The 22,310-nt window shown below is 45.4% G+C and overlaps 1 protein-coding gene across 4 annotated transcripts in view; it reads right to left on the minus strand.

Annotated features, from left to right (window-relative positions):
- RALGAPB (Ral GTPase activating protein non-catalytic subunit beta) overlaps positions 1-22,310 on the minus strand; it is a 1,713,320-nt gene that overhangs the window by 1,421,823 nt on the left and 269,187 nt on the right. For all 4 annotated transcript variants that reach the window (XM_069243900.1, XM_069243898.1, XM_069243901.1 and 1 more), the window contains one exon: positions 2,057-2,235. In XM_069243900.1, coding sequence (XP_069100001.1) covers positions 2,057-2,235 — 179 coding nt within the window. The remainder of the gene's footprint in view (positions 1-2,056; positions 2,236-22,310) is intronic.

Consider the following 22,310-nt stretch of genomic DNA (forward strand, 5'->3'; position numbering starts at 1 on the left):
GAGGGGTTCAGTGTGCCAATTGAAATTGGTAAATGAAGAAACTAGCCTACAGTGACAAATTTAAAAGCAGAGAGAGCATAAGCACTGAGGTTCTGATTAACAGAGCCTCAGTGACAGTCAAGCACTACTGACAACACATACATTAGGCCACAAACTATGAGCACTGGGGTCCTGACCAGCAGGATCCCAGTCAGACAGGCAAAAACATACTGACATACAGGTAAAAATGGGGGTAACAGGCCAACGAAGACTGTACTTTCCTACACTAGCTTTGGGGTTTTAGTACTTCCCAGTCCTAAGGGTCCTTGGGTGGTAGTGTGGGTTGTTAGTGTTTTTTTCATTCCTTTTTTTAAATTATTATTATTAAGTATATGGCTCCCCTCCCCACCAGGCCCAGGTTATTTTATGGCTTTACTTACCTGTTGCTAAGTATATTTTTGAATGTCCATATCTCTGAGTAGGAGATATACCAAAGTTAGTTCTAGAGTGTTTTCTATTATAAATATTACATAGGTTTTTAACACTGGTGTGGTTCTTTCTTGTGTGCACTTCACTGACTGACCTGTGTGGTATATGTAAACTGCTTTACACCCTCCTGGATAAGCCTTAACTGCTCTTTTCTGATACCCTTATGAGAGATTTGGTTATCTAGAGCCACCTACACTATCACTAAATGTTGCCTGGACTCAGTACATGGTGCCTCGCCTATAGGTGTACATCATATACTGAGCTAGCCTCCTACAGTAGTTTGCTATCATTACTCATGGGGAAAATGGGAACTGAAAAAAGGAACTTATGAGGGTGGGTGCGTGCGAAGAAGGGGATGAAGAGATGTGCGTATGTCACGCTTGCATAACAATGCTATACAAAATGTTAATTTAATACCCTTTTAAGCAGTTTAGGGTCCTTTCAAACAGTAAAAAATTGTTATGTGCCAGGATGAAAGGGCAAATAAAAGTTATGAAGTTCTAAAGTAAATATTCCCAAAAATAAACAAATTATGTAGCACTAGAGCTGAAAATCGTTTACATTACATAACACTACATGACAATGCTATAACAGTTCACAAACCAGCAATCCAGCCTATCGTTACGCTTTCATCTGACTCTGTATAGCACTCTGCTCCCTTATGGCAAGGTCTGCACTACTTAAGTAACTCTAATACAAAAAAAAAAAATTAAGTGTTTAAATGATTTGTCAGCTCGTCGCTTCGGTTGCGGCCTTAAAAATAACAAAAAGAGCACTGCCCAAATAAGCACATTAACTTTTGTCATTTAGGTTACTTCATTTATTATGAAAGGAATTTGAAAACAAACAAAAACATAACACTTCAATTATCTGATTGTCTTATGTCTTGGCCGCACTGCGCGGAGAGAAACGGCTCCAATACATGACTGTACGACACACAAACTCAATACCACTGACTAATCATGTAACTAACAGTGAAACTGATCTATCCTATCTATCCTGTCAAACTATAATATTTGTGGTTGGGAATTTTTCTGGCACATTTATTATGCGTGCTGACAAAGATTGCTAAACACACTACTTGTAAATTTGAGTACGGCCACAAATAATACATCTAAGAAGCTAATTCACAGTGAAATATATTTGACAATACAATTTGGTGGAAAAAAATAATTGGAATGCCCTGATAACACCACCAAAACGTATGCAAGATACAAACGGGTATTTTTTTTTTTAGTCACGTAAGTGAACTATAAACTTTCGTAATAATACATAATCAAAGTAAGGAAACCTGGGAGTAATTCACTACTGGCACACTCATAATACCTACTTAAAATACACGCACTTCTGCCACAAATGTCTTCTAACAGTTAAGCCTGTGTACCTAAAAATACACCAATAAACCATAAAAGTATGGAATGCTCACAAAGAATTACTCTAGATGGGTTACTGTAAACAAATACAAGAAAGCTCTTCGAAAGATTATCTGTGCTTCGAATACATGATGAACAATTAGCTAAATCAGATAAAAGAAATAAACATGCAAATATTACCAAAGCAACAAGTTCTTAAATATAGTAAACATTACCTAGGAAAGCGTCCACTAAGCAGCTGACTCCACGCATAGCACGGAAGAATATCTGAGGAAGCTGTTTAAGGCAGGGATACTGGTGGAATTCTTGAGTCATTCCATTCACATTCAGAAACTGCTCTTGAAATTTAGGAGTTGAGCTTATAATTGCAGGGTTACTTAAATCCACAGGATTACTGAAAAAACAAACACGTCAAGAAACTATTGCCCAGACTTTTGGCTAGTTTTTAAATCAGAATTTTACATAACTTGAATGACTTGCCATTTATTTAATTATAATTGGCTGTACAAAACAAACACATTACTCACCTTCCATAACGGTCCTTTAGGAAGAGACTATTTTAAACACAGATTCCTAGTCTTTTAAATAATATCCCAGACGTCAGACGGATCTAGAAAATCTCAAGCAGCACCCTGACAGACCTTGCTGTCGAGACAGTAGTGCTTCATAAATATATGGAGGGAAGCCCATATGGCACCCTTACAAATGTCCTGGACAGGCACCACGTGTTCCAACATAGTGGTAGTAGCCTTGTGGTAAACAGCCTGCAAGACCTCCCTCTGGGTGCTGCCTTTTGGTCAATATCTTATCTTACTGCAGAGCAAGATCCAGCACGAGATGATTCTCTTCTGCACTGCCTCCAATATCTGTAGACCAGCAAAATCCAATAAAGAGCTGATCGTCTACCCGGTGGTCTCTGATACTATCAAAATAGGAACTAAGAGCCCTTTTTGTATCTAATCGTATCCCCTCCTCCTCCTTGGAGGGGTGAGTTGGAGTGAAGAACACTGAAAGGGTGATGTTCTCCCTGACTTGAAGTGGAGTAGTTGCCACTTTCATAAGCAAAGAGCCTTGTGTCCACAGAACCATCTTGTCTGGGTAGAAAGTAGTGTAAGGAGGGCTTGTAGCTCGCTCACCCACCGTGCAAACGATATGACAATAAAGACTGTCACAGAGGACAATGCTGTAGAGGTTCAAAAGGAGCACAAAAGGAACCCAAGGACCACATTTAAATCCCATTGGTACTTAATTAATGGAAAAAGGGGAAACATACTGTAAACCCTTCACAAAACAAACATTATAGGTAACAAACAGCGAGGACACGCAGCATGCAGCAGGCCATCAGTGGCAGCAGCCTCTGAGTCATCCTTACTGAATTACAGAACTGAGGTTTAAACACTGGAATCATAGTCTGAATGTCCTGGACTCTATGCTCCGGGGAATAGGTGCAAAACTACACTGTTGTACAGAATTACTGATAAAGGGGAGCATCTGCTAAAGGAGTCAGGTTTGACTTCAGCGCATGCATAGTGAACTTCAACTTCCTGTTAAGCAAGACCCCAGTGATTGTGCTCTCTCCTCCAAAGTTTGTCACCCTGGTACCTTTTTACACTCCACAATTAGCGTACTGGTGTACCCCTGCTGGTCACTGCACTAGGTCACTAAGTCAACCCTGTGGCAGACCTTTTTAACCCAAAGGGCAGGGTGCAGGGCCCTGTGTGTGAGGGCACCCCTGCAAGAGCAGAGGTGTCCCTATGACTTCCAGTTCCATTGCACTAGATTTTGTAATTGTGGCGAAGCCATTTTGCCCATGTACTGGCCACAAGTCACCACTACCTGTGGTCTAGCTACATAATGGTAAATCTGAACCTAGACATGTTTGGTATCAAACATGTAGGAATCATATCCCAATACCAAGGCCAGAATTGGTGGCATGACCCCATGCTGTTTGGGGGCTCCTTAGAGGACTCCCCAAATCCCCCTTACCCCCCCAAGTATTGCTCTCACCAGTCTTCCAGGGTAGGCGGGCAGCTCACGCTGCTGCCACCCCTCAAACAGGGTTCTGCCCTCCTGCTGCTTGGCCAGCTTAGGCAGGGGAAGCAGAATAAAGGATTGACTGTGGGAGAGGGGATGAAAAAAACGTTTCTTGGAAACAGATGTTACAAGACTCAGGAGGGCTAGATTCCCAAGCATTTGGTGCCCTCCTTGCATAAACCAGTTTTCTCCAGTTCAGGGACCCCCCCGGTCTTTGCTCTGGCGCAAAACTGGACAAAGGAAAGGGAAGTGAACACTCTCCTGTCCACTAACACCCCATGGGTGGTGCACAGAGCTTTTGCAGGTGGCCACTAGATTCTGCCATCTTGGAAACAAGATGTGCAGAGGCCCCTGGGAGCATATGAGTGGCCAGGTCAGGCAGGCGACGTCCGTGACCCCCTCTGATAGGTTGTCACTGTAGAAAGTGACTGAATGTCTTTTTAGGGCTATTTTAGGGGCTCCCTTGTGGGTGAGTCCCCAGATTTGGCGTGCAAGACTCCACCCGGACTCCTCTTCATCGACCTCTTCTGCTCCTGGCCCCCGGAACCGCAACTGGACACTTCAGGAACCAAACAAGACTGCAACTCCTGAGACGACCTCCCCTTGCAACATTGTTTCCCCGGCTCCTTCCAGCAATATATCATTTCCACGGCTGTGCTTCCTCTGGGGTCTGCGACACTTCAGCTGCGCCAAGAAGTAAAAAGGAATCTCCCTTGGAGTGAAGGAGTCACGCCCATGCATCTGTAGGCACCTAAGGCAACGCCGTCCAGCTGCATGGATCTGCTCTAGTCTGGAACTGCCTGGATCCTGCAACACAGGTGGTGGATCTGGGTGGTCTCCTTGGTCCTCTCTGCCTTCTGTTCAATTTGGGAGACTGTGACCCCTTGCCTTTCCTTGAAAAACAGAATCCCTGTGCACTGTGACTCTTCAGCACCCAAGGCTTGTTGACTCCTGCTCTGAGAGATCTTCAGGCTCCAAGTATCCCCATTCTCCAGCACTTTATTCCTGCAAGGACAGTCTCCCCTCTGCTGCTCCAGCAACATGGGACTTCTATTCAGGTGTGCTGACTGGGCCTCAATGCAACTTACTGTGCCTGCTGCCAGTGTGTTGCCTGTGGGGGCTGCAACTGCTTCTGCTGGCTCTCCCGACTGCTGAGGGTCAGCCTGAACTCGTTTTCCATGTCGAGTCCCCAGGGCCTTGCTGGTCTTATTCAGCTCAGAAACTCCTCTTCTGTCCTGGTGTAGGAAATTGGCTCAGTATATACTATCTCAAAGTGAGAAATAGTGTGCACAGAGTCCAAGGGTTCCCCTTAGAGGTAAGATAGTGGCAAAATTAGATAATTCTAATGCTCTATACTGTGGTAGTGTGGTCGAGCAGTAGGCTTATCAGAGGGTACTGTTAAGCATGTGTTGTACACACACAGGCAATATATAACTCCAGGCCAATAGGTTTATATATAGAAAAATATATATTCTTTATTTTTAGTTTCAAATTTCGAGGTAAGTACATAAATTGTAAGGTACTTCACACAGGTAAGTATAGAACTTTGATTTAAAACAGTATACACAGTTTTGGTAAAAATGGTAATAAGCTATTTTAAAAGTGGAAACAGTGCAAAAATTAACAGTTCCTGGGGGAAGAAAGTAAAGGTTAGTTTTTGAGGTAAGTAAAGCACTTACAAGTTCAGTCCTCCGGGCATAGGCAGCCCACAGTTGGGGGTTGAAGGCAACCCAAAAGCCACAGCACCAGCAACACAGTGCCGGTCAGGTGCAGAAGTCAAGGGAGGGCCCAAACAACATAGGCGCCTACAGAGAACAGGGGTGCTCCGATTCCAGTATGCAAGCAGGTAAGTACCTGTGTCTTCAGGGAGCAGACCAGGGGGGTTTTGTAGAGCCCAGGAGAAGGGAACCCACACAAGCACACAAAACACAACCTCGGCGGCACAGGGGCAGCCGGGAGCAGTGTGCAAAGTAGCTGTCGGGTTTGTCATTAAAAACAATGGAGGGATCCGGGGGTCACTCTAGTGTTGCAGGCAGGGCACAGGGGGGCTTCTCGGGCCGGCCACCAACTGGGCTAGGATGGGGGATGCCTGCTGGTCACTCCTGCGCTGGTAGGTGGTTCCTCTCGGTCCTGGGAGCAGTGGGTGCAGTGCTTGGTCCAGGCGTCGGGTTCCTTTGTTACCAGGCAGTCGCGGTCAGGGGGAGCCTCTGGATCTTCTTTGCAGGTGTCGCTGTGGGGGTGCAGGGACGTTGACTCAGGGTGTCCACATCATTGGAGTCACCTGGGAGTCCTCTCTGCAGTATTGGTTTCTCCAAACTCGAGCCGGGGGCGTTGGGTGCAGAGTGTGAAGACTCACGCTTCCGGCGGGAAGTTGGAGTCTCTTGAAAGTTCCTTGTTTTGTAGTTGTTTCTGGAGCAGAGCCGCTGACCTCGGGAGGCTCTTGGTTCTTTAGGTGCAGGTCAGTCCTCAGAGGTCGCTGGTCCTGCCTGATGCGTTGCTGTGCAAGTGCTTTGAGTCTGGAGACAGGTGGTAGGGCTGGGGCCAAGTCAGTTGTCATCTCCGTTGTTTCTGCGGGGCTTTCAGGTCTGCAATCCTCCTTTCTTCAGGTTTGCCCCTAAATACTTAATTTAGGGGTGTGTTTAGGTCTGGGGGGCAGTAGCCAATGGCTACTGTCCTTGAGGGTGGTTACACACTATATGTGCTTCCTCCCTGTGAGGAGGGGGACACGTCCCTAATCCTATTGGGGGGAATCCTCCAAAACAAGATGGAGGATTTCTAAAGGCAGAGGTCACCTCAGCTCAGGACATCTTAGGGGTTGTTCTGGCTGGAGGGTGACTCCTCCTTGTTTTTCTCATTATCTCCTGTGGACTTGCTGAAAAAAAGTGGGGGCTGTATCCGGGGGGCGGGCATCTCCACTAGCTGGAGTGCCCTGGAGCATTGTAACACGAAGCCTGAGCCTTTGAGGCTCACTGCTAGGTGTTACAGTTCCTTCAGAGGGAGGTGTGAAGCACCTCCAACCAGTGGATGCTTTGTTTCTGGCCCCAGAGTGCACAAAGGCTCTCACCCCAGGGGGTCAGAAACTCGTCTCAGTGGCAGGCTGCCACAGACCAGTCATCCTACACTGAAGGATTGGGTAAAATACCGGGGGCATCTTTAAGATGCCCTCTGTGTGCATTTTTTAATAAATCCAGCACTGGCATCAGTGTGGGTTTATTATTCTGAGAAGTTTGATACCAAACTTCCCAGTGTTCGGTGAAGCAATTATGGAATTGTGGTGTTAGTTTTGACAAACTCCCATACCATATACTTAATATGGCTGCATTGTACTTACAATGTCTAAGGTATTGCTTAGACACTGTAGGGCCATATTGCTCATGCAGTTATGTCCTCACAAGTCGTATAGTGCACCCTTCCTTAGGGCTTTAAGGCCTGCTAGAGGGGTGACTTACCAATGCCACAGGCAGTATTTTGTGTGCATGGCATCCTGAGGGGGATGCCATGTCGACTTTGCCTTTTTCTCCCCACCAACACACACAATCTGCTATGGCAGTGTGCATGTGTTAGGTGAGGGGTCCCTTAGGGTAGCACAACACATGCTGCAGCCCTTAGGGACCTTTCCTGGTCACAGGGAACTTGGTACCACTGGTACCTTTTACAAGGGACTTATCTGTGTGTCAGAGGTGTGCCAATTGTGGAAATAATGGTAAATTTTTAGTGAAGGAACACTGGTGTTGGGGCCTGGTTAGCAGGGTCCCAGCACACTTCACAGTCAAGTCAACATCAATATCAGGCAAAAAGTGGGGGTTAACTGCAACAGGGAGCCATTTTCCTACACCTGGTATGCATTTGCCAAGGCTTGCTGGGGGGTCCTCCTGACTGCTGACCCTTCTGCAATCTGTCGACCGGCGTGGGACATCTTCTGCACTACTCCGGGGACTCCTGTGCAACTCCTGGACTCCGCAGATGGTCTTCATCCTCTTTCATCAACACAGATCTTCACCCACAGAAGGATGAGCAATGGCTCCTGCCCAGTCTGGACACTCCATCGTGGACTGGACTCTGTCCCCTTCTTTTGCAGGTCCGCTTCTTCCAGGATCCAACTTTGGGTTCCCCTGGTCTGGTTCTTGCAAAGTTCTTTTTCTAAGTCTCCTTGTTAGCCTATGGCAAACCAGGTAACTTACCTCTACTGTCCGGTCGCTGGGGGTCATCTAAGTACTCACCTCTTGGGGTTCAGAGTTTTCCCAGCTCCTAAATAACTACTTCACATCCTTGGGTGGGGGACCTAACTTTCCATTCCATTATTTCAGTATATGGTACGGCTCGTCCCTAGAGCTCTAGCTATTCTCTACTATTTCTTACCAATGCTTGTTGTTTCTTATGCTATGCACAGTATATACTTACCTCCAGTTGGGAGACTGTCTCTAAGTATTCAAGTTTAGTGTTACCATAATAAAATACCTTTATTTCTGTAACCCTGTGTGGTTTCTTTCATGTGTTATAAGTTAATGTGTAAATAGTGTGGTATTGCAAGTGCTTTACACTCCCCATAGATAAGTCTTGGCTGCTCATCGACAGCTACCCTAGAGAGCCCTGGCTTCCTAAAGTGTAAACACCACAGGTGTCCACCACCCCACACCAGTCAAGCTTCCTATACCCCTGACCTCCGAACACATCCATCATTTACATAGACACCCAAGGGGCACTGATGAGGCTGAAGCGAAGCAAAAGGAACTGAATATGGTCCCAATTCTCAGTTAACCCCTGTGGACCTGCAGGAAAGGAACGCGGAATTAAGCATTCCCGCAGGTCCAACACAACCATCCAGTCTCCAGGGTGAAGGGCAGATAAAACCTAGGTCAGGAGGAGCCACGTAAATCTGTCCTTTGGCAGAAAAGCACTGAGAGGGAGCAGGTCTAAGATAGGACAGAGTTTTTATCACCAGGAATTAGCAAAGTAACACCCACAAACAACTTTTAGAACCTGCAACCTCTCCAGGACTCCCCTGGCCACAAGAGACTGCACTTCCTGGTGCAATAGGGCCAGATAGTCATCCACAATAGGTCTGATGTTTGTGGATTATGTGGCAGGGGGTGCAAGGACCTTTAAGAGTGTTCCCGCTGAACAATTTGCAGACCACACTTGCCCGAAGTCATCGCGCGAAAATGATTGATCCTACCTCCAACAGGGTGGCTGTGTGCCGTCAAGGGCACACTAAACAGGTTTAGGGGCTTTGGCAGCTGAAGGGGCAAAAGACAGGTCTGCACGCTGCCCCTACAGCCCATTATTGCAACTGTGAATGGGGTGGGGGGTTGCGGTGCAGGCTGCATCTGCTAGCAGTACTGAAAACCACTATCGTAACCACGGAGGGGGCGAAACTGGTGGTGCAGCTGGAGTGGGGCAGCAGAAAGGTCTAGCGAGGTTTTTGTGGCCTTGCTACCTTTGAACCACTCTAAGGCAGAGTCTGGTTTATCCTCGAAAACACAGAAACCTTCAAAGAGCATGCCCATGAGGCTCATCTGGGCAGCATAAAAAAAAGCATTTGACTGCATACAAGCATGACTGCAAAGGGCCACAAGAGTGTGCCTATGGCTTTACCAAGAGAGCTCATGGTATCAAGCCCACAGAAAATTCTGAATTTGGCAGCATCACAATCAGCCTGTATGGCCTGAGAGAGGATGGTATACATTTCCTCACTAACTATAGGTGCAATTGGCTACGGAGTTCCACAAAGTGTGAGATTAAGTACATGTGGTGTAAAGTGCTCTGACACCCTTCATTGGGATGAGTAGCGCTATAAAAGAAATAAAACAAAAACAGTGGTATTTAAATTATTTGTGACCAACACACTTGACATTCTTACAATGCATTCATACCTCTTATATGCAGGGATTGAACAAAGTCAAACCCACTCCTTTCTCAAGCACCTATGAAGCGATAACATGATGTGTGCCTTTGTTTCCCCTCCAATGCATTTACACCTAGGTGTGAGGCTCCAGATAGCACCCCGCCAGTTTACTCAAACAAAAGGAGGCCTGATAGCCCCTTAAATTCGGCCTTTGCTGGGCCCAGCTGGAATTTAAAAAAGTTACCTTGCCGAAGACAATGTGCCAGTGCCGCTGCATGTGTCCTGGTGCCTGAAAATTACAAATGGACCAGTTCAGCATATTTTAGTGGGGCCAACTGTGTAAACAATGGATGGACTGTCTACCCGTGTGCATCCCGACTTGTTCCTAGCCCTCCTAGGGGTAATAATTAGAGCCAAACCAAGAGTTCACCTGACCTTATTGGAGGGTGGGGTTTGTGTGTGTGTGTCCAGGCTTCGATGCTTGCTCTCTGGCTTCTGGCAAAAGTTAGAATTTTCACACAATGGTAAGAACTGCCATTGGGCACCACCTCCCTCTTGGCCCCTGCCTGAATATCAGTGGCCTCAACATTGAACCCTCTTTATTAATATTAGTTCTTTGTATTTTGCTTTCTACTCTTTGGTATATTGGTGAAACTGGGAGTGCTGCTTCCACTCTCATTTCAGTGGCATTCTGACAGTATGTGTGTAGTCACACTAACTTACGTACGACGCTGTTAAAGAAGCTTCTGGCATAACCTGAAACTTCTAAAGCTGACAAAATGAGTCTTGCTGTAACCACAACTCCTTCTTTTGTCATATCCTTGGGCCTTGCTGCTGTCACAGAGTCTTGCTTTCAGAGCCTGAAGGTCTTAAAGCTGCCATGTCCTGCCTCTCATGCTCTTGTGCCTGCAAATGAGTGTTGCTGCTATCACATACTGTCAGTTTCTGCTGCTGTCACTCTGAGTATTGCCATCAATGGATATAACTCCAGACAGTGTCCTGGTTCTTCAGGCCATCTTGCACAATGCTGACATCCACAGCTGATCCAGTACTGAGTCCTTTTGCTATCACCTCTCCAGGCTTGGTTGTAGCAGGCAAACTCCAAAATGAATTTAATTGATGTGTGAAGCATAAAGCCTGTGAGGGTAGCTCAACTTCAAAAGGTACAGAAGAAGGGATTTCCTTCAGCAGCCTCAACCTCCACCCATAGTTCCATCAGGAGACAAAAGGTCAAAGGTGTAAACACTCCCCAAGATTGCTAGCTATTCCTTCCATCTTTCTGCAAGAGATCATCAGGCATCTGTTCAGGTGGAGTAACATGAGCTCCTCACTAGCTGGTGGTGTAGCTTTTTGTCCACCAGCTGGAGTTACACCATCCCAGTGTCATGGAGCCAGCAGGTCCATGGGCATGCTTAAACCTTCCCACACACACACAAGTCTATACAGAGGTCTCCTTCTGACTATCCTCATATCTCCCAATCTAATTCTGCAGCAGTATCTTGTGCTGTTGATGCTCACCATACAAAAGATGTATTCACATTTTTCCAGTGCTTCAGCTCCTTCATAAACATGGTTGACAGAATTATTTACTATAATGAATTTCTGTTGCAGCGGTTGGAGCACGATGGTGGCCTTGTAGCTGATGGCCGTTAGGCCCCGCACACCCTGGACGTCGGCAGCAAGCGGAGGAGCAGACCGAATGCGGAGAAGAACTGATGCTGGGTTAAGCCTGCTGGCCCACCCCGTCCTTGCTTTCCCCGTGGCGATTCGATGTGCGGATTCCGGTGCGCGGCCCCTCCTGTGGAGCAGAGAGGTGCAGAGCTGTATCTGCCAATCGCGAGTGAGTACAGAGTGTGCAGAGGAATCTGGAAGAAGGTATGGTGCTCCAGGAGAACATTCAACGGATTAAATAGGCCCGTGGGGGAGAGGGTGGGGGTCTCAATGTTGACTACGCACCACTTTAGGTTTGGATCAGCTGGACATGTACGGTCGGATTCTCTGCAGTCAGCGTATTGCTTACTGAATAGTGCCCTCAGACTGTTTGCGCGGAGCACAGAATTTCTGTCAGTGAGGCTTAGTAAACTTCTTGACGCGCTTCCTGGCGCTTTAAAAGCAAACATGGCACCAAAAAAGTTGAAATCCTGGTGATAAAGGGGAGGGGACCCAGACAGCACATATGGGGAAAGACAATGGGGATTTAGGCCGACAGGCCGGCGGTGCCCCGCAGGGCATTCTGACCGCGGCGGTTCGGCCGCGGTCAGAAGAGGCAAACCGGCGGTCTCCCGCCGGTTTACCGCTGCCCTTAGAATCCCCCATGGCGGCGCAGCTTGCTGCGCCGCCATGGGGGATTCTGACACACCCTACCGCCATCCTGTTCCTGGCGGTTCGCCCGCCGGGAACAGGATGGCGGTAGGGGGTGCCTCGGGCCCCTGGGGGCCCCTGCCGTGCCCATGCCAATGGCATGGGCACGGCAGGGGCCCCCGTAAGAAGGCCCCGCAAAGTATTTCAGTGTCTGCTAAGCAGACACTGAAATACGCGACGGGTGCAACTGCACCCGTCGCACCCCTGCAACTCCGCCGGCTCAATTCTGAGCCGGCGTCCTCGTTGCAGGGGCATTTCCTCTGGGCCGGCGGGCGCTCTTTTGGAGAGCGCCCGCCGGCCCAGAGGAAATGTCTAAATGGCCGCCGCGGTCTTTTGACCGCGGTGCGGTCATTCAGCGGCGGTACCTTGGCGGACGGCCTCCGCCGTCCGCCAGGGTCATAATCAGGCCCTTAGTCCCTGCAGGCAGACGTCCTAACTCAGCTGCGATGAAATCGAGTGGAAAAACCATAGCTGGAGCTGTTAAGGACGCCAAGAACAGTGCCGGCATTCCCCCGCCCCCATTAGACGCCAGGGGGAAGGATAAATTACAGCCTACGATTACGTGTTTTTTGACTGGTGGGATGCAAGAAAACAGCTCTGAGCACATTGAGTCCCCTCCAGCAGACAACCAATCAGCACTAAAAGAAAACTGCATGTTAATTAGCGGGGAGAGGGCACATTCTGAAGGTGCTACGGAAATATCTCATGAGAGTGACTCTCTCCTGACTACGCTGCAAGGTGCTGATGGTGGCCCGATGGACGCTTGGGGCAATAGAGATGACCAAAAGGCGTCAAATAGGGAGAAAGCTAATCTGCCCGGTAGCAAAAGTATGCAACCATAACAGGTAGAATTTAATGGCAGCGCACAGGATATTCAAGATGAAGTTGATATTCCCCCTGTGGTGTGCGCAGGGGGGGCTCCAGACACACAGTCCAAAATCTTGAGGTAGGAGCCAAGAAGACAGGAACGAGAAAGAAAGCCCCGCTTTGGTCTAAGGATGGTGGCGATAAATTTTATTTATTAACTGAGGATTCTGATGCTACCAGCAGCGGTTGTAATCAGGGTGAAACAGGAGGTAGCATATCCTCTGAGTCGGGGAGCGCATCATCAACCATTGAGTCCATTGTGCGACAACAACGGCGACAATGCAAGTGTTTAAAAACACGGATTGGTTCCAGCGGGGGAACTGAGCTTTTAGCTCAGAGCAGTAAGACACTTAAATGGGACTACTCAGGAACCAAACTGATGGGGACAGCGAAGGTGCCCATACCTGACACCCAATTAAATGCTGATAGGGGTGCTGGTGGGAGGGTAGGCTGTCCGGTTCTCAGCACATGCCCCATTAGTACAGATTCAGAAATGTTACAGTCAATATACAAGTCGATTAAGGAGCTGCAAACAGAGACAAGGGTGGATAGCCGTCGGGCTAGGATCGCCACAAAACGCCTGCAAGGAACTGTTCGCAAGGTCGTGAAGTCTTGTATGGAAATTGAAGAAAAGTTAAATACAATGGAGGAAAGAACGATGGCGGTGGAGGCGGATGTCGAGGCCCTAAGAGAGCAGTGCATATCGCATGGTGGACAATTGACTGATATTATGTGGAAACTTGAAGATCAGGCGAATCGGCAGAGGAGAAATTACTTACGCTTTTTAGGCATTGCAGAAGGGGTAGAGGGCAACGATACTAGGCATACATGATTAAGACTTTGCAAGATGCTTTCCCGGAGCTCACCAATTGGGACTGGGAGACTGAGGTCCAAAGGGCCCATAGATTTCCAGGAGTTCAGAGGGAAGGTGGTCGCAAACCGGAATCTAAATATCCTAGAGCCATATTAGTCTCCTTCTGTAATTATTTATTAAGACAGGCCATATTTGAAAAAGCCCACCCAGATGCCCCACGCTGTGTGGATGGGGACACCTTTTTTACCTGACCAGATTATTGTCATGTTACTGTGGAGCGAAGATGGAGGCTTCGGCAGCTTATCAAACCATTTCAGGATAAAGGAGGGAAGGCCTATTTGCTGGCCCCGCTCGCTTAAAGACAGTGGTTAATGGAAAAGTTAAGCTGTTTACTTCACAGGTTCAGGCAAAAGAGTACCTGCTGGGGCTTAAAGTTGTATAAGAGTAAGAAGTGAGGTCTTGGCCTCCTGGTGGTAATGCTAGTTAAGAATGTAGGTTTTTTTTTAGGAAGTAAAAGCTGGGAAGTCTGGGGGTTGGGCTCGCGGCCTGCACCTGGGTGGCACCAACACTCGGGCCAAAGTTGGTCTGATTGCTCCGAAGGGTGGGGGGAGCTGGGGTGGGGAAGGGAGGTCTCAGCGAGGTTCAAGGGAGGGAGAGGGTAGGAGAGTGGCTAGGAGGAGGGTAGAGGGGAGATGGGGAGGAGGGGTTTGAGGGGAGTGAGGGAGGTATGAGTAGGGTTGGTGGGGGAGGGGGCAAGGTGCTGTTGGGGAGGGGGAATAAGGAAAATTTAGTACCCAAGAGAATGCATTCAAAGGCATAATTATAGAGTACAAGCTGATTCAGTGCTTGGAGCACCTAGTATGAAGATGGAACTAAAGGGTCAGAGGCGGAGATATAAGAACAGCTGTAAGAACTGAGTTGATAGCATCTATAAATATATGTGGTTTAAACAATCTCCGTAAGAGGAAAATAACGACAGGCGATCTGAAAATGTTAAAAGCGGACGTTTATTGTCTGCAAGAAACTCATATAGAAAATTCTGATAAAGCTCTGCTGGAGACTCTAGGTTTGCGGTTGCTAGGGTGTTCTGAGCAAAGGTCTAAAACAAAGGGGGTTGCTATCCTGGCAAGTAATACCAAATGTACAGTCACCCGGAGGAAGGCAGATCCATTTGGGAGATGGGTGGTCATAGAATGTTTATTGGGTAAAGTAAGATTCACAATATGTTAATTATATGGCTCAGTGGACGACGATCCGTCATTATTTGATTTTATCTCTGCAGAATTAGCAGTATGGCCTGCCCCGTACATCGTATGTGGTGATTTGAATTTTAATGGGTCATGGGATGGACTGCAGAATTTAAGTGATGTTAGGAATAAAAGCTACCCGGGACGTAAACCCAGAGTTTTTCAGGCCCTCAAGAATATGCAACGGGAAGTTGGATTGGGTGATGTATGGCCAACACTGAAACGGTCAAACCGGGGATACACATATTTCTCAGCTCCCCATAGGAAGTTTGCACGGTTGGGTTACTTTCTTGTTTCATCTATATTCCTAGAAGGGTTGGAAATTAAGCGATACCCCCGTTTCATAGCAGATCACAACCCTCTACTTCTGGAGGTTAAGATAGAGAACTGGCAGAGACTTAGGCAGGGTTGGACGTTTGAGAGAGCTCTGCTGAACGACCCACTGCATATACAGCATATGCGTATACTGCTGAAGGAATTTCTGGAATTTAATATGGGGACTGCTTCAATTGAGATAGTGTGGGATACATTAAAGGCTGTGATAAGGGGGGAAACACTCGACTTCAGTGTTAGACGACAGAAACAGGTAGCAGTCCAGACTCAGGAACTAATCGGAAAACTGCACGCAGCAGAAGAGCAGCTTTTAGAGCGGTCGAGTATGGCACAGGTATTGAGCATGCTCTACATCAGGCAGCAATAGCCAAAATGTTAATAGATAAGTGTTTAGTGAAAAGGGTAGCGGAAAAATATCTGGCAAGGCGGAGTGTTACGAATACAGTGAGAAAGTGGGGCATATTTTAGCAGTGCAGGCCCGTCAAAGGGCCTCTATTGGCTCAGTCTTGAAGGTTCAGAATAAGTCAGGGTTGATAGTTACAGGCTCCGATGCAATCAGGGAAGCCCAGCTACTTTAAGAAGGTTTGGTTTAAAGTTCTAAACGCCACTTTTAGATGCTGGGACCATTGGCGGAAGAGAATTGGGCTTGGCAGATATAATTATTATACTCTGATTATGAATAATACTCTGCTCCCTAAGATATTTAGAGATAACTATATGGTGAGCTGGAATCAACAGGGGATACAAAGATTAGGTGACTTTTTTGTAGGATCCACAATTACTACATTTGAGAATCTACATGAGAAATTTGGTTTGGCTCAAAGGGGATTTTTTAAATATTTACAAGTAAGGGATTTTTTTGTAGGAAAACTGGAGGGCTGTAGGATTTGCAAAGTGTTCTTTGCTAGAGATAATGATATTTAGCGACAAGATTACTATAAGGTCAGTCTACGCCAGAATGAATGATGAATTACCAGAGGACTTGGCGAAGCATAGCAAAAAATGGTGTGTCAAAATTTGAAAGAATCTAATTCTTATGAATCCCTTGGGTTGGGGTGTAGTACCCTGATCTCAGCGTTCCTCCAGGCACAGCATTATAAAACGATTTTTGATCTGTATTTCACTCCGGGGAAGATATTAAAGTGGGGTTGGGTAGATGGGATACATTGCCCAAGATGTCAGCTATATGGAGCCGCTTTAATACATATGTTTGCTACATGCACAAAGTTGTCGACTCTGAGGAAGAAGGTTGAGCAGTTTATTAAAGATGTTGCCAGTCAAGATGTTGAATTAACCCCTGGAGTTGTAATACTCGGGGTATCAGATTTAATTGTACCACATGTTTCTAAGTTTATTTTTGCAATCATGTCTGTGTATCGACTCTGCATCTCCTCTGTATGGTTGGATCAACAACCCCCCACATTCCAAATCTGGCTAGATCGCTTCCTTTCAATAAATCAGCTGGAACATGCATTGTATGAGCGAAAAGGGAAGGAAGGGAGGCGAAAGGGTCAAGCCACGTGCGGAGTATTGGGTAGATGGTTAGCCAATAGGTAATATAATGGCAAAGGTGGTGTAGGTTTGGATAAATGTTCTTTTGCATATTGTAATATGAATGTTTGAAGTACTGAATTTGTATTTGTACTCTCTTGGGCAAATACAAATAAAAAATTAAAAATAATTTCTAGTGCAGCATGTGCACATTACATTTTTGCATCTTTAGCTAACCCCCTTTCGTTCAGAGAAAAAGTAAATGTGACAGGTTTTGCTTGGGTATGCGTTTGGATTTCTGAAAGATATTTAACCTGCAGATCAAAACAGTAGCTTGCTTTATAAATTTGCAGTCTTGGTGCGTTCACGTCACAGCATTGGACAGCCATTTCAAGAAAGGATTGCAGGGTCCAAAACCAGATAAAAAGATTCGCCAACCCTTTGTATATTATTTTAAATGATAAAAAATACCACTCATCATCTGGATCATGATTTCTGTTCCACCCAAATAGGTACAATGGAGATGTGAGGATATTCTTCTCCTGTTCCAACAATGCCCCTGGTCCCAGCTCAAGGTAAGGAAAGATGGGGAGAGAAGCATTGGGGGAATATCACAGGGAGACCCTCCTTGGGCCCCTCCCGCCTGCAGTCTCATGGCAAGAGCAGCTGTCCACAGAGCAGCTGCCTGTAGAACTAAACTGTCGGTGGAGACTCGTGGCTTCAAGGTCAATGGGGCCCAACCTTGGTGAACGGCTATAAACTCTAATTACTCCAAACCTACTTAACAGATTTACATCAAATCACAAAGGGTGCTTTCTGGACCAAGATCTAGCTTTCTGCCAAATTTGGTGTAATTCCTTTCAGCGGTTTGGGCTGTAGTCATGTTTAAACATTTGAAAACTCACACTGATGTAAAATGGGGGGGGGGGGGAATGGGGGAGTGTTTTGGGACCCCCCCCCCCTTTTTCGCAGCCCCTGCATGACTGACCACCCCAAACCTAATAACAGAGCAGCTGAACTGACTGAAGTATAAGTTTTGGAAATTCTGCAATGATTCGTTAAACGTCGCCACAATTATTGGCAAAACAAAAAAACGCTCTGTCTATGGAAAAAATGGCCCTTACTATAACTACTTAGTGGTGACAGCCAGTACGTACTATATTATATATGTGTGAGTGTGTGTGTGTTATTCTTATTCTACGCTTACCATGTTCATAGTTCATTGCATAGTTTTTATACAAGTTGTTTGATTAGATGCTTATGAGTCTGTCTTTATTTTAGCTATCACAATAGGTAAATATTTTCAGAACTATTTATCTACAAGCACTTCACTACTAAAATACTGAGGAAAGATAAAATGTTATAGAAGTACACAAATAAAGCAACTTCAAATACTGCAACTCCTGAAAGTCTGTGTTGTTAAGATACAACTTTAAATCTCAATACGAATATTTCTTACACATATATTCCCTTACTTTGTAATCATGAATCTATAAATTACTTTAGTCCTACTGTACAAGAGAGAGAAAATTACTCTCTCGAAGCTTTACCCTGTCTCACTATCACCCCATACCTCTATCAATTGATCCTCTATCTCCATTCTGTGACTCATCCCAAACCCATTCTACTATTATGATCTCCAAAATAACTGTTCTGAGACTCTTCCCTCCTCTACCCCACCGGCTCACCTCAAACCTCATTTTACTACTATGATTTCCCAAACAACTCTACTAAATTCTCCCTTATTTATCTCTTCTTTGACACATCCCAAACCCCGTTTTACTACTACGATCTCCCTAATTCATTTCTACAGACTCTTTCCTCCTCGTCTCCTTTACTCTTCCAAAATCTCATCTTACTACTCTTATAACCCAATTACCCTTCTGCATTAATCCCTCCATCATCCCTCCATTAGTCAATTCAATGCAACTAACAGACTCATGTCCTCTGCTAAAATTAACTTGAATTTCCCTATACTAAGCCACCACTAATCTTTTTGGGTTCCGGAGTGGCATGCTACTCGCAGAAAAGTGCTTCGAAGCCTCGTCAGGGGTAGCGAGTGCTATATAAATACAATTGCAATTAATAAACCATTACATTGTTGCTAAATATGTAACTATTAGTTATACATCATGTTTCACTCTAAACCATAGTGAATACGCACACAGACAAACCTGAACCTTAAACATGAGATAATGTAATCAAGGTCAACCCCTGCATAATAACTAGATACCACAATATTTTGCACTCGGTCTACTTAATAGACTGCATAAGGAACACAGCTTAATGCCTAAAGAAAATTATTTAAAAAAAGAATGTAAGTGTTCACGAGAATTAGTGAAGGTGAACCTTTGGAGCATTCTTAACTCTTAACGTTTGTGTGAATGTTTTTTGTTTATATCAACTAAGGAAGAAGATTTGGTGTAGTGACTAAGTCAATCTAAGCACATGGTTTTGAATCCACAGTGGCACTTCACTAGAAATTGTGCAGTTCTGGGCAAATCACTTAGGGGGTTATTCTAACTTTGGAGGAATGTTAATCCGTCCCAAAAGTGACGGTAAAGTGACGGATATACCACCAGCCGTATTACGAGTTCCATAGGATATAATGGACTCGTAATACGGCTGGTGGTAAATCCGTCACTTTTCCGTCACTTTTGGGACGGATTAACACCTCCTCCAAAGTTAGAATAACCCCCATAATCTGTTATAATGGTAAAATTGTGTCTAACTGGATATTTCAAAGATTTAAACCCTCACTTGATGTATGCAGTCTCACTCCCCAAAACGTACAATTCTTAGGTACTCCCCAGTTGTATCTGTGCTATATAAACACATACATGTTTTGCACTGTTTAGTTATCCTGCTTACTCCATTCTGTAAATACCCCTTCCTTTTGAGATCTTTCTGAACCCCCTCATTTTATGACTATCCAATAGAAACCCTTTTATCTCAGTACACATTCCCCACCTTTAATATGGTTCCTAAAAGTTTACTTCTAAAAGTCTACTTCTTGATGTCTGTGGGAGCACTTTCCTGTGTTTATTAGGAGATCCTCCCTACACATCATCTTGTTCCATGGAAAGTTTTGTTCTTATGTGTCATATGTTGCTTTTACTATGAAAAGAAACCTTTTAATATGGCTGCAGTGCCTTTTTTTCTACATGTCAAACATGCACTCAGACACAAGGCTCTTTCTGTACCAAACAATTTGCTCACATCCAATGCTTGGAGATCTGGTGGAACACTCGAAGCTCCAGCACTGCTTAGTGTCTGAGTGGATATTACTGGCAAAGCCAATAAATCTGGCATTAATTTGCTGAAGCATTAACATGCAGATATGCATAAATGCTGTTTGCATGCATTAGCGCATTAAAACCAGGCATATTGGCAATGGGTGCTCTCATACTGGCTCTGAGGGCATCTCTGCCGCATCATGTGAAGAGGCAACTCCACCACTGTGACTTGAAGCACTAGCCCACCCCGATGTTTGGGTCTGGTTGCGACCCCTGCATTGTACTTTAAGTGCCTGCTCTTTGGCACTTGTGATACACTTGCATTGTACTTGTGTTATAATTGGCCTTACTCTTCTTGTCGGTGGACATTTCAGTTATCCTTGAATCATGTGGACTTGATTACTAGTGCAAGGGTCCCCATTAATTAGAAATGTGAGACAGAATATGAATGTAACCTCCACTTTTCTTGACTAGTTATCAAACCATCTGGCAAACCAGTGCACTTGATGTTCTCTGAATATTTTAATCAGACCTATTACATTTTGGCCTGTATAAGTTCAGTATTGCATTAATATACAATCCCGGATATACCTCTAGTATTCACAACGTGGGTGAAAAAAACGAAGTATGGTACATGGAGTTAACATTTAGGCTAAAGGAACAGTACTCCTCATAAGGCTACTCAATGCATGCTTTGCTTTCACCATCCAGTATTCGGGCTCTTCAGGGTTGTGAAGAGTCCACCCTGTATGAACAGCTGAATATGCCCAGCTCCAAAGAGATTGTTTTGTACTTGTGTCTAAAATGCATGATGTACTACTTTAAATTATTAGTCTTTTATCAAAGCAAGCTGATGAACAAGTTACTAACCTTTGGTAACACTCTTTCTAATGGATAATCTATCTAGCCGCAGATTCCTTCACCTAAAGATTATCCCCAGATGCAAGAATTTATACAGACTTTTTTGTGGCAGTGATCCTGTGTACTTGTAGGTGGTGTCATGCAACTCTGCGATAATTCTGTACCTCTCTCGAAATGACGAAGCATAGCCATATATAATTGCCATCCCAGCATGCTGACATCAGTTCCATCATCTTTCTCCTTCTGGGTCCTCAAAAACAGCACAAACTGGTCTAGACAGTGTGCCGGATTGCAACTTGAGACCTTTTTATATGTTGAACAGGGAGGTAAGGGATCTGTGGCTAGCTCAAGTATCCATCCAATAGAGTGTTAACAAAGGTGAATGACTTCTGAAACATATTTCTAAGCACAGATACCATAGCAGTGATTCCAAAGGTGGGGGGTCTGGGACGTGGACTCAGACCCAGTAATCAAGCAAAACCGGGAAGGCTAAGTGACTTTCTCACAGGACCACATTGTTAAAGCAGTTGTGCTTTGTGAATGTATGCTTTAACCCCACCGACATCACAGCCCTGTAGATGTCTAAAACGGGACACCCTTTGTGCCACTGTCATTGTGGTGGCCTTGGTCATGGTGGAGGGGACCTGCAAGCCCTTAAGGGGTTGTTTCTTAGCTATGGTATAGCAGATCTTTATACAGAGGACTATGCACCTTCACAGGGTTTGTTTTTGCACTGCCTCACCTTTCTTTGTCTCATAGAAACCAGCAATGCAGCCACATAGATTAAGGCCACAATTTGGAGTGGTCTTAAAGTCACATCAATGGAGTCTTTCCTCTTCTTTCAAAAAGTGAGGGGAAGCAAAAAACACCGTCAGGATAATCGAATGGGCAAAGTGGAAAGGACTCCAACATTTGGTAGGAAGGAGTCCTACATTTGGTAGCACCTGTTTTGTCCAGAAAGAAGGTGGTGTAGGGTAATTGAGCTGAAAGCACCCGTAGTTGACTCACTCAACATGCTAATGTAAATCAGAATGTGGAAGACAGTCTATAAAGTTAAGAGGTGTGAAACAACTATGCAATGGCTTGAAAGGAATGCACATGCAAAACGTTAAGATAGAGTTCAGGTCTCATTGTGGCATAACAAACATCAAAGGGGAAAAACAAGAGTCAAACCTTTTATGAAACGTACGACAACCGAAGACTTAAACAATGATGGTTGGTCAGCCAAACGCAGAAAGACCAAAAAGGCCAATAAATAATCTTTCAAAATGCTAACCAAAAGTCCTTGCTGGGCTAATTATAAATAAACAAAATAACCTCTGAAAGTCTAGCATGTAAGGGGTCAGTGGTTCAGGTCCTGCGCCAAAGTTGTCCAAGCAA

This window comes from Pleurodeles waltl, chromosome 7 (assembly GCF_031143425.1).
Source record: "Pleurodeles waltl isolate 20211129_DDA chromosome 7, aPleWal1.hap1.20221129, whole genome shotgun sequence".
Classification (NCBI taxonomy): domain Eukaryota; kingdom Metazoa; phylum Chordata; class Amphibia; order Caudata; family Salamandridae; genus Pleurodeles; species Pleurodeles waltl.